General features: G+C 37.5%; 1 protein-coding gene across 1 annotated transcript in view; it reads right to left on the bottom strand.

Annotated features, from left to right (window-relative positions):
• LOC119734786 (Hermansky-Pudlak syndrome 1 protein homolog) overlaps nt 1-11,226 on the bottom strand; it is a 129,644-nt gene extending 118,418 nt beyond the window's left edge. The window contains exons 1-2 of the mRNA XM_038208343.1: nt 11,076-11,226; nt 291-443 (exon numbers count right to left, since the gene is read on the bottom strand). Of these exons, the coding sequence (XP_038064271.1) occupies nt 291-443; nt 11,076-11,192 (270 nt within the window). The 5' untranslated portion in view covers nt 11,193-11,226. The remainder of the gene's footprint in view (nt 1-290; nt 444-11,075) is intronic.
• Nucleotides 11,227-13,619: the final 2,393 nt, after the last annotated feature.

Raw genomic sequence — 13,619 nt, 5'->3', positions numbered from 1 at the left:
GAGGCCACATAAAGCTTATTCTAAACCATAACCCAATCTAAAAACACGTTAAAATTGTGCAGCAGCAGGATTCCAGTCAAACCAGTGAGTTTGGCGGTTTTGAGACATCATCTTTCATTGAAAAAAAAACTTTTCATTTTGCCGACGCGCATGGCTACGGCGACGCGCGCGCATACCAGAAACCGGAGACTTTTTTGGGGGCCTAAAAGGGATGACAGGAAAATATTTTTTTTTACTGTCTGTTCAGATAGCAGAAGGGTGATCCAAACAATTCTACAGTAGTTTCTTACCTGTTTTAGGACAAACAGGAAGTCATTCTTAGTTCTTATGGATGCATAAGGTAAGTGGAGTTCATTGTCCAACGATGCATAGGATGCAACTATTGGTGAGAAATAGTGGGTTGCGATGGATATATCCAACTGGTCCTTGTCAACCTCCTGTTCCTGTAAACATTAGGATAATTTGAAAGAAAAAATAAAATACATCAAAAAGGGTACCTTTTTTTTCTTAAATTATCCTTAAATGCTCCAGCTAAAGACATACTTGGATTTTTTGTTCATAGAAATGACCATAAATGCGATATTTTGGGTCAAATTTAAGGGATTTGTGGGTTTCTATAAATATGCTTATAATTTTGTCCCTTTTTTATTTATTTGCCCACAACTTTCCAATCACCACATGAAACATGTTTCTATTATTATAAGGCAAAAAAAAACCAAATGGTTATTCTTCTGATTACACGGCATTTGAAAATGGAGTAGGTAGGTTAGGTTGGATTTTTTTTATTGGGCAATTTTTTTTGGGGGGGGGGGCAACGATCATATGGAGGTGTCTGCACGTGGTATAAGGATAAAAGGTAGTGTAATTGATGGTTTTCAGGTTTTTCTTCATTCCCCCCCCCCCCCCAAAAAAAAAAATTGGGGTAGGGGCTGTCAAACAAGGGTAGGCACAGCCATGTGCTAACAAAGGCAGATTTCTAAAGGTTACGTAATACTTTACTTTGAATGAAGTAACAGCTACACAGACATGTGGATGTTCGCGTGCGAAATGTTTGAAAATCACTTTCTCCCATTTGGAAGACTGTATCTTCATGCAACTTTCAGGGTTTGTTTCCCTGTTTTTCTTGGGTAAAATCATGGATTTTGGGTAGTCACTTTGACACCTTGTTTTAACATGCAAACAGTACACGTATGTGGTATTGTGAGATGTTGTTAAGTCAGAGAGAAAGGTTCAAATTCTGTGCCAAAAGAGTTTTTGTAATTGATTATTAGTATCTTAAATGTTTAAACTTGTTCCAAAGAAATAGGCATAAAAGTGAGGTACCTTAGTGAAAAAATCGTGACACGGTGGACAAAAGAACCATTTTCACACCAAAGCATCTCCATGATTTACCTTTTCGAAAAAAGGTAGGATGCAAAAAATTGGATGATGGGAAGGGCCACTTATGACATCATTATGACATCATTGGCTAATTATTACACAGTCAGTCAAGTCGGCTCGAGACGTTGCCGTGAGGCCGTCTTGAGGCGGGAACGATGCCTGACGCGCCACACCTCCCTTGACTCCATGCAACTGGCCAACTCCTCCTTCGTCTCATCTCGATTATAACACACTTATACATTAAAATTGAGAAATTAGTAAGGAATAAGCCATGGACTTTTTTTATCTTTAATATACGTTTCTGAGATCAAGGAAATCAATGCAGTTGCCAATCTTCAAGAGATTTAATAGTACAAATAGTTTGATAAAATGAGGGATGTTTCCTAATTTAACATATTAAATTAAACACGTGTGTACATGTACATTACACCCTCGCTCCTATTCCCTGTTGTGATCAATGATTCGTTAAAATGCAATGTCTTATGTCATGATTACCTCATAATGAATACCTCAAGAATGATGCCCTGAGGCATTATTTTTCAGAAAAGTTTCAAAAGTCCCTTCGGCTCCGTATTCTACATCAACTGGCAATGCATTTATTGCCCTAAACCCTTCAACATTTGCTAGGAATTGAGCATATACTTCTCCGACGTTATAATTTAAACCTGTTTGTGGACAACGTAGTTTTTGTGGTGTAGTTTGCATGCAGATAATGCAAGCAGTCCAATCCATGATGACTGTCCTGAAATACGAATGTAACAGTTCACATGAGCAATAAACATGATAAAAAGGTAGTAGGCCCCTATACTTTTATACGTTCCAATGTTGCAAAATAATACGTTTTGTGGAAGTTTGTAAACTTGCGAAGGTATATTTTACGCGAGGTGAATTATATCTACAATTTCTACAAAGACTTCTGTTCATTTTTACCAAAATCTCTAATAATTAATGAGCAAGACTACAGATGAAGCTTTTTAAAGATTATCTACTTGCACGATCTCAGTCACAATCCAGCTATGTGGAAGATAACAAGAAAGGATAAACTACTCGCACAGTGGACCTTCAGAGATGCTCTGCTCGTGTCACACAGAAGATGATGTCTGGTGGATACTTCAGTAGGATAGACGGTCCATCAACGACAAGGATGGTGCATTTGATCAAAGATACTAGAGAGGGGAAGATAGGACAGTCCGCGCAAAACAGTGAAACCGGAAGTAATTGCTCAAACTGTTACGTCGGACATCCTGGAACGTCGTGTACAATTAATACAGTTGGCGCCAACCGAAGGGGAAAATTTATGCATGTTGCTATGGACAGGAATGGACGAGCTTGTCCTAGTGTCCGGCCGACTGCGAGAATGAGATGAGGGGTCTAATTTATTGAATTTGCAGGTCTAATAATGGAGACCAGTCGTGAGTGTGCCCATGCTAGGCCTGATGAGCAGAGTACTTTAATAGAATGAATGGGCCTAGCTTTTTAGATAAATTAAAAATAGGAAATAGGCTCCTATTAGTTAACCGCCATTTACTAGACATCACTTTACATCCAGCACCCTGTGCACAAATCCCATGGACTGGTGATTTTTCACTAATTTTCAGTAAATGCATCAATATTTTCCTTGCTATATGAATTTTAAGGAAATGTTTTTCTGCTGATAGCTGCTGTGTTAGGTCACAGTAGGGAAAATAAGTGTTGTCCATTACCATGTACGGTAGGCCTAGGCCTGCAATGCCATGAAACATTTCCCTTCATATTTACCATTATCATTTTAATTTAAGGCCTACATCCTGTTGTAACCTGCTAGGTAAATGTGTGCTCCCAATTTGCAAGTTTTTGTTTTATCTCTATGATCTTGTTAAATACTGGGGATGGAACTAGCCCTATTAATTGATGAAAATATGAATGAATTATGTATATGCCTTTTTTTTTCTTTGGTCACAGATCAGCGAAGTGGGTGCAAGCCACAAGGCGAGATAATTTGCGGGAAAAGTCAGCAGACTACCTCAATAGAAACTGTAGAATATGTTCAGAACATTTTGAGAAATCTCAAATCCTGTGTGGAAGGCTAGTGTGGAATGCTATACCCACTTTGTTTAACATTCCTAACCCACCACCAAGCATTTCTCTGAAGGGCAAACGTCAAAGTAGGGACACTGGTACCAGCAGTACAGAAAAGAGATGTAAGCAAGGTATGAAATCAGAGATATTGAAGTCCATTCAAGTGTATAAACGAAATGCCGAAAGTGTCCAAGGAAGCTTCAATCCCATCATTATTACAAAATGTTGGGCCTACATACACAAGTGTTTACATCTCATAAAAGTGTTTGGGCCTTTGGATGCACACTGGATACTGCATGGCCAAAAAAAGTTCCTAAATGGTGGACTGTTAAAACTCACTTCTTCATCTAGAAGCACATTTCTCAGAAAATCTCTTGTAACATGCCCAGGCATGAAGTGTTTCAGATTTACATTTGTCTGAAATCACAATTTGAATCTGGGAGAATGAGATTAGTAATACAAACAGATTTACATTTTTTCAGACATTTAGTCAACATTCAGATTTTTTCAATCGATTGAAGAAAAACTACATTTTACAGTATCAATGGTTGCTTCTCTAATGATATCATCTTTCTTGTATTTTGTATTAAATGGACCTTGTGGATCTATAATGTTCAGCAGGTTTTGCTTAAGTCCCTTGTATTGTTATAATTTAATATTTTAGATTGCAGTTTGGCTACGCATCCAGAGGGAGAGGAGACCACACTTATGCAAAGATCAAACCCACTGCCAGTGAAGTTTCTGAACCACAAGAGCCAAGCAGTGTGTACAATGATGACAATGCAGACCCAGATTCTGATGAACAAACACAGCCTACACAAAATGAACCTGGTAAGGAAAGTCTTTAATTTCTCTGTTTATAGCCAAAGAAAACATAACTGCACCTGAACTGTTTGCAGGAAGAATTGTTGACCATCTCCAACAATGCAGGGGGAGAATGGACTCTCTGCAGCAAACTCTTGGTGGTATATTGCATTGTGAATATCCTGAATTCACTTCTGTGGGACCCAAGTGTGGGCACTTGAAATGAAATTATGTACCTTATTATGTGCAGTAAAAATCCTTTTTAAAATTATTTTTTTTACTTTTGTCTTTGTAGAGAGTGCACAAGCTTCTGCAGGCACTTCACAGGCTGCTACAACCAGCAAAGATCAGGTTAAGTCTACAGAAAGGGTCAAAATACACAGACTAAGAAATAAAGTAAAACACCTAAAGGCTAATCTAGAAAAGATACCCAAACAATGTGGTTCAGTCCAAAACATCATACAAGATGCTTCTAAATTCTTAGATGAAACTGCCTTGCATTTCTTTGCAAGTCAGCTTCGAATTGGGAAAAGGAGAATGAAAGGTAGACGATATACAAGTAATGAGAAACTTATGGCCTGTGCTTTGCACTACCAGAGCCCCGCAGCATACAGGTTTTGTCGCAAGATTAAGCTTTTTGCCTTACCAAGTGAACGGTCCTTAAGAAGATGGTTAGAGAGAGTACAAGTTCAACCAGGGTTTAATGACACTAGTTTTGAAATCCTGAAGCAGAAGGCTGAGATCATGTCCGAAAGACCTGGTTTTTTTTTTAACACTGGATGAGATGAGCCTAAAGATGGGGTGCAGTAAAGTTCTACAACAAGGACTTGACCAAAAGAAAGACTGACCAAAAAGGAAAGAGAAAAAAAACAGAAAGTTGATCAAAATATCCCATGTGTCTGCATAGTTTGCCACTTGTCTTATTGCTGAAGAAAAAAAAGGCACCGATGTAAATGATGCCCAAAATTAAAATTTCATGCAAAATGACAAAAATCTCTCTCGAGATATCCTTCATAGCACTTGATTAGTTGATTGATTAAAAATTCAACTGTAGAGGCCTACCATTGTTAAATGAAAACGAAATACTTATGACAGAGCAACTAAATTTGTTCAAGAGGATTTCGTATAATTTAAAAGTTTTCATTGATCATTTACAATGAAAAATAAATATTGCATATTCATTTGTAGAATATATGTATGTTATTTATAAGAGTATTTAAAGTTGATCAAAATATTCCATATGTCTGCATTTGCGATTTGCCCATTTGCTGAAGAAAATCGGCACAAATGTAAATGATCTTTTGATGCCCAAAGGTTTATTACACAATCTCCAAACAGCTATCCTTTATATGGATTGCTTGCTTGATTTCAAAATCCAACTGCAAAGTCCCACCATTAATCAAAAACAAAAGGAATGAACAGTTATGACACAGGAACTTTAATTGTTCAGGAGGCTTTTGTAATTGAAATTATTCATAAAGTATTTAAAGTGAAATATTCCTATAGTATATTATTTATTGATTACATTCATGAAGATTGATTTAAGAAAGATAATGTAATATAAGGAAAAAATGTGGAAGTTTTGGAAATTACTTGTTATTGATTATGTGAAGTACTTAATGAACATAAAAACAGTTGACAGAAATTTGGTCACGTTTTCAGGTCTTTGACTGATTTTTCTTTTCATTTTTATCATTTCCTTCATTTTATTTACCAATCATCCAACTGTTACAAGAATTTCTTATCATAAAAATAAAAGGGCTATTTTCCTTGAGGATAGATTCCTTATTTTAAAAACAAAATGTACTTCAATGAAAAACGTTAAAAATGGATGTATAAAATCTGAAAACAGAGGAGTGTAATATCACAATTGATCTTAGTTCCATTTCAACTTCAGAAAAATATAGTTGAAATGATATGGTTGGATTTACTTCCTCTCATCCCCTCAATAACGAAATGTATTGTGACGTATAAACATGACAAAATATTCAACTGCTGTTTTTATCATGTCACTCATTGCTTTCTTTTTTGGATTCATTTCTCGTTGTATTTGTCTTTAACGGTTATTTTGTCATATAGTTCACGCATACGTTCTGTATAGCCGAGAGCATGTTTACTTACCAGCCATAAGCGGCGCCCTTTCCCATAGCGCATTTTGATGACGTCATGGTGTTTCAGAGGTCACCGTACAATTAGATACATGCTGTCCTATCTTCCCCTCTCAAGTATCTTTGATTTGATGGAGAAACACACTTGTACTTGTGCATCATGAATAATTGGTTGTCTTTTTCACGTCCCAAACTAAAAACCTTTACAAACTGCATGACATGACTTGCTGCACTATTGTGTTTGTAATACATTGTTGAAGGACGTACCATCACCATTTCCGGCCACTCTGTTAATCTATTTCAGGTAAACACGTTCCTTTCTGTCTGGCTCCTAACCCATACCTCATTACCCGTAATAAACAACACTTATAAGAAGAACGTTACGTCTTCCAGCTATAGTAAATGGTCAAAACAAATGGATGTGGTAAAGACCAATTTCAAGGAGCCGCACAATTTATTTTGTGCATGACAAATACCGTCATTGTATCACTTTTGTCAATAATCAAAAATGCTTAGATTTTTCAAGAAAATATGAAAATAGTGACGTCACTGCAACAGCAAATCAGCTAATATGTCACCGATTATATCACTCTTCAATTCCCTGACCCTCAAAATGCCAAATTAATGACTTGGAATCTCATTACAATGCTTCACGACCTTATTTTCTACAATTAATTATTGTACGAGCTCGGTAGTTTATTGTGACGTCATTATGACGTCATAGAGTACCCTTCCTGTCATCTGATTTTTGCATCCTATCCTATTTTTGATCGTAACACATTGGCAAAGCTTTGGTGAAAAAAATGGAGCTTTTGTTTATCGTGTAACGATCCTTAGTATTTTGGTAACTAATGTACCTCACTATAAGGCACCTCACTTTTCCACCTATCTTTGGAACAAGTTTAAACATATTTATGATACTAATAATCAACTACAAAAACTCTTTTGGCATAGAATGTTAACCTTTCTCTCTGACTTAAAAACAACATCTCACAATACCACACATGGTGTCAAAGTGACTAACCAAAATCCATGATTTTAGCAAAACAAACAAACGTTTTTTGACAAAAAAATATTGTTTGACTCACAAAATCACCCTTAATATTCCATCCCAATGACATACCACTCAAATGAAAGATCTTGTTGTCCCCTTTAATTTGATACCACATTTGTTGTTGTGATGCTTGTAGTTCTGAAGATTATTATCAATTTATATTTTTTCATGTAATAATTAGCTGATGACGTCATAATGACATCATACTGGCCCTTCCTATCATCCAATTTTTTGCGTCCGCCTTTTTTTCGAAAAGGCATACCATGGAGATGCTTTGGTGAAAAAAAAGGGCTTTCGTTCGCTGTGTCACGATTTTTTCACTAAGGTACCGGTACCTCACTACAATATCTGTCAACATTTTCAAGCCTCAAGAATATTAATAAGGTTCCTATCCTTTATGGTGTGCAGTGAAAAATTATCACAGTGTGCAGTATCACCTCCTTCACGAAATATCGCCCTTTTTGCCGGCTTCCATTGGTCGATACCAAGACCCACGCGAATTCACGCCGAGTCACGCTAAAAACTATGCTAATATGCACTTTGTTGGCATTGTTGCCCCAAAATCGTAACAAATCATTTCAAAATTTATGTACTTGTACTAGTATCTACCCACCCACCAAGTTTCATGATGATCGGACATTCCCTTATACATGTTAAAAAAAACAACGCCTTTTGAATGATGTCATAATGACGTCACATAATTTTCACAATTTTGTGAACATACCTGTTACCTAACAAACATAATACAGAAAGAATTTTGAAGTCAGCATATTGCATTCGTGAGATATGGCTTAAAGGTACGAAACTTCAAGAATCGATATATAATCACACGATGACGTCATGATGACATCACCTCAATTTTAATCACACGATAACGTCATGATGACATCACCTCAATTTTTACCTTTCCCGGTCAACCTACATACTGAGTTTCAACCCAATCGGACGTACAGTTCTTTAGATGTAGGGTCTTAAAGTTTGCACATTTAAGATGATGTCACGTGACCCATAATGATGTAAACATAATGTCACTTTTCGGCCACAAAAACTCACTATGGGGTCTTTACAAAGGTTAGGTTTCACTAGAATATGAGTTTGTTTGATGACGTCACCTCCATTTTTGCCTACAACACATCCCGGTCTACCTACATATCGAGTTTCAACCCAATCCGACTTACAGTTTTTAGATATAGGGTCCTAAAGTTTGCACATTTAAGATGACGTCACGTGATCCATGATGACGTAATCATGACGTCACTGTGAACACCGAAACAGCTAAATATCTGTTGATGAGATTTTGTCACAATGCATGTACTTTGACAAAATCCTTTATACTTGGCAAACACAGGTCTGCTATTTCTCGTGGTTAAAAGTTAGTTTATTTTACAAGTAACACTGTACTGTGTATTTATTTTTGCTGTCTCCAACAGCTTTCATAATTGTTGGCATATTTGCTCTGTTTTTTACATTCTATTAGCCCCCATCTGTGGCAATTAAAACACTTAAAAACTTGGGGTATTGCAAAAGTTGGGATCCTGAGCAGGATCCTAGCACTAATTATTCATAGATTGGACCAATCACAGCCAAGAGTTTTGACCAATCATAGCCAAGAGTTTTGACCAATCAGCAGATAGATTGAAGCACTAATGATATGCAACAGTGAAACAATGCATGCACATGTACTGCATGTGCTGTGTGGGTCATTCTGTCACAGCACTTTGAGCTAGCTGGATCAATTTGCCCACCACCACCCCAGCTCCTGCCTTCTCTTGCAGGTTTTCATTAAAAGTGGCGTTTTAACAGGATTTGAAGACAGCCATCTCCTAATACATACATGATTGGACATGTATCATTATTGTTATGGTTTATTGTTACGGATATTGATGAGTGTTATAATACACTGTGATGTGAACTTTGTAAGGGGTCAACCACTCTCTCTTAGGTACCCAGGGGCTTAGGTGTGCTGTATCTTCCATAGCACAACCATGGCTGTCCCCAAAATGTTGACCAGATAACTTGATTCTGGCGTGATTACTCCTGGGCCTGGGTTCCCATGCATCCATTAATTGGCCTGGGTGCCAAATGGCAATTGATGTACATGTACATTGGACCTGGGTGTCCATTGATTAATGTGGTTGATAGGCTTGGGCCTGGTAGCCCATATATATTATTCCTGATGCCAGCTTGCCCAAACAAATTCGGTATATGGCAATGTAGGTTTCAATAAATTGCTTGAAGCTGTGGCAAGACACACAAATAATTATGTTTTGGGTTTCATTTATTAGTGAGTCCGAGTATAAGCCTATTTTATGTTGTTTAAATTCGTGATTTGATTCTCTACATCTTTTCATATTCCCAGTAAATTTTATAATTTCTTTGGAGTTAAATTACCGCTAAATAAATTGAAGTTAAATACCACTAAATTCCTACCTCAATGGAATGAAACAAGAGCTGTTTAGGTGTGTACACCGAAACAGCTAAAAAAGGAAAAAAGAAATCTTAACGAAAACAAGAGTTATTTCGGCGTGTCACCTTGTGGGGTCCGATCCACCAATTGCATTTACACTCAACAATTGGGGGGTCAGATCTCGCAATTGCAGGGTCCGACCCTTCCCGAAAGGGGGATTCAGAAAGGGGGATCCGATCCAGCCAAGGGCGGATCCAGGGGGGGGGGGCCAAAGGGGGCCATGGCCCCCCCCCCCCCAAAACGAAACCATTTTTTTTTTTTTATGTGACATCGCAATAAAGGCAGGCAATGAGTACACTACCATCTTTTCCTCAAAAAAAACATTGGTTAAAGTGGTCAGAAATTGCCTCAGATCGCACCACAGAGCATCTAGAATCCAAAAAAATTTCGGGGCCCTTAAGTGGGCCCCGAACCCCACGCCGTATTTTTTTTGACCCACTTTTTTGGGGGACCAAAATTTTTTTTTTGGCCCCCCCAAAAAATTGTGTTCTGGATCCGCCCTTGGATCCAGCCAATGGCTCGATCCACCTTGCGTTTACGCTTGCGGTTAAGCAGACTTCGATCCTCCTTGCCCGGTTAGATCCCCCTTGCGGGATCCAGTGTAAACGCAGTGACAACAGTCTGCATACTAGATAGGATCGTGCTTAATTGGTCAAGTGATGTCATTTTCACGTTTAAACGTTAAAATCCATTCACATAATTTTATCAAACATTTAAACTGAACTCAATTTTAAAGAAAAATGGAGGACCTTTTTTTTATCAGCCTCCACTTTTAATTTAAAAAGAATCGACAGTCATGGATGGATGTAAGCTTGTTTAAATTTACCTTAGTACAACCACATCTCAGAACGTCTACACACTTTTCATATTCAACAGTTATCTATTACGTCAGCCATCGATACAACTTCTAGTATTTCATGACTTTCATACACTACCAAATCAAGACCAATTTCAATTCTTCCCTCATGTTGGACACACATACCCTATTATGTGGCAGGTGGTATCCTTTGTAAAGTGTTGGTTAAATGTGTGATGGTGTGCAGGTGTATTACGGCTTTGCTGAACACTCAGCAAATTAAACCTGGATTTTCATCCTCAAAATGCAGCCAGCAAAATGCTTAAAATATTCTGGTGGATATTGATGAATTGAAAGGGGGGGGGCAAGGGTAGAGTTTCAATGATAAAATAGAATGTTTGTCTTTACCGTAGTCAGTTTCTTCGAAATGGCAAGTTGGTTCATGTGACCGACAAATTCTTTATCAGCAGTCAGAAATACAATATCTGGCATGCTGGGGTTTCGCATAACCATGATGCCCTTCATGTTGTACCGGTACACACTACCACCAGGTTCACTGCAGGAGGGAGTGGAGGAGAGAAAAATGTATGACAATAAATGTTAACAGTAAATAATTACATAGAATGTATAACATCTTTACAGGACGATTATTTCTTTTATCATTCCAAAACACCTTCTGCAACTTAAAACTTACTTCTCTCATATCTAATGACAATATTTGTTAAAATATGAACAATATTTTTCAGTGGAAATGTATTTTACTGTTTTTTTACTGTTTATTTTACTGCAATGTGAATCGACGCAATTTTGGCACATTCACAGTGCATCGCGATGATAGCCATCTTCAATTTAAAGCTATAGTCCATCATTTGCAGCTATCCAAAAAGTAACTGATATAATTATTGTTGAAAAACATACTTGGTTGAAAGATAGTAAGGGGACTAAACTCCCTGAGAAGTTATCCTTTCTGGCAAGCTGTAATTTTGAAGAAATCAAGGAAAGAAGGTGTTGGAAATTTCCGCGAGTAGTTCGGGTTTTTTATTCGGCGAAGCGCGCAGAAGCATTGACACGACGCACACACGCGCGGTTGCTTTAATTTGTCGTATCGGTGAGCGACATCGCATAGCTGCAATCGGCTCAGTGAGAATGTGTCTCGAATGCTGAATTCAGGCCCAATTCAAAACATGATTCAGCAACTTTTGATTTGAAATCGAGATCCTCGAATGTTGTTTTTATCGTAATATATACAGCTGAAACGAGTTGAAACTTCATCAGGTTAGTTGTTTAGCACACTTCTTTAGATTTTGAGCACTTTTGTTGCTTCAAACAAACAAAATGCACATATTACAAATGGTGGACTGTACCTTTAACACACGCACCAATAAAAAGACTGCTTCGCGTAGCCAGCAAGCAAAGCGCATTCGTAATGCTTTGTTATGCACATGTACAGTACATGTTTACACTGGAATGCGTACGCAAATGGAGGGGGGATCCTAAAAAGTTGGCATTTCATGCATACATACTTTATGGGCGGCCCCTTAGACAATTCAATTTTGTAAAAAAAAACAGACATGGGAACTCTCCATAAATGTCTTAAAATGACAAGTGCATCCAGAGTGCTTACATAGCTTTCCTTACGATTTACACTGAATTTCAAGCTGAAAGGTAGTTGATTACACACTTTGTGTCAACCTATTTCAGCCTCAAATGTAATAGGCTTCTTAGGATTACCGAGAGCAGTCCACAACCCAAATTTGAAGTTCCTATGTAAAGTATTTCTCAAGTTATCGTGCTGACAACATTTCTGTCACAATGTGTTTGGAAATTCAATTAATTTATTATTCTATTTTCACTTACACACTTATTTTAGTGCATTAATTACTGTTCTCCCCCATCCAGAAATGAGTCTGCCCCAAAGAGTGGCATAGTTAAGTCTTTGATATGTAAATAGTTAATATGCAAATTAAGTTTGGTTGAGTGATTTTGTATCTTAGATGCATGCATGTGCACACCCAAGGCGCTGCTATAATAGCCTTCCACTTGGTGTGCAGTCATATTCTTGTGTGGAGTATGTACAGTGTACTGTGTGTACCAGGACTAGCTTGAAACCTCTCACCCTCCGCTAGTTATGCCACAGGGGCATCGTTTTTACTTGCACCAAGTTCTAAATTAGTTTACTGCACTCTTCGTTAATATTTGTTCCCGTGACCGAGCACTTTTGCACCCAAGTACGACAATACTCCACTATGGAGGGATGTACTTACTGGAAGAAGAAGAAGAAGAAGGGTGTGGCCCATGAATCATAGCCAGTTTATCCAGAAACTGTAGGTTTTTATTTCATCTTACTTAATTCACTACAATTCAGACAGAAGTGCATAATACAGAAGTTTTGAATATTTTGGGAGAATAGTGATATTCCAAAAATGGTGCATTTTGAAGTTAATCTTGGGGATTGATGTTTAGAGTTGCCTTTTGTAATCAAGTCTATTTTCATTAACATTAATATAGTTGATGAAGTAAGATAAATTGTAAAAAAATTTGAAGATTTTGAATGTAATTTTCATTCCAGAAATGTGTAATTTGTGTTGAGCTTGAGCATGGATCGAATTTAAATTTGATCATTATTCGGTAGGCACTTTAATTTTCACTGTGTTACGAAGTCACTTCAAATCCAAGCAGACAACATAACAGACAAAATTAAAATAAAGGGAAAGGAACACTCAAATGAATGAGGATCGGAATCAAGGAGTTCTTGGAAATGAAATTAGAATTATTTTAATTATGTACAATTCACAAATTAACACACATAAACAAGATTAACTAAGCAGATGGGAAAGCAATTAATTATACATTACAAATCAAGTAAATCATATCATACGGGTGGCCATTGGTGAGAGGGGAGGTACCTCCAGAGGGTGGAACCCTGGACTGCAGTCTGCCGGAAAAGTTCGG

This window comes from Patiria miniata, unplaced genomic scaffold, assembly GCF_015706575.1.
Source record: "Patiria miniata isolate m_02_andy unplaced genomic scaffold, ASM1570657v1 HiC_scaffold_10, whole genome shotgun sequence".
Taxonomy (NCBI): Eukaryota; Metazoa; Echinodermata; class Asteroidea; order Valvatida; family Asterinidae; genus Patiria; species Patiria miniata.
Note: the sequence above shows the minus strand (reverse complement) of the source record. Positions and strands in the feature narration are given on the sequence as shown.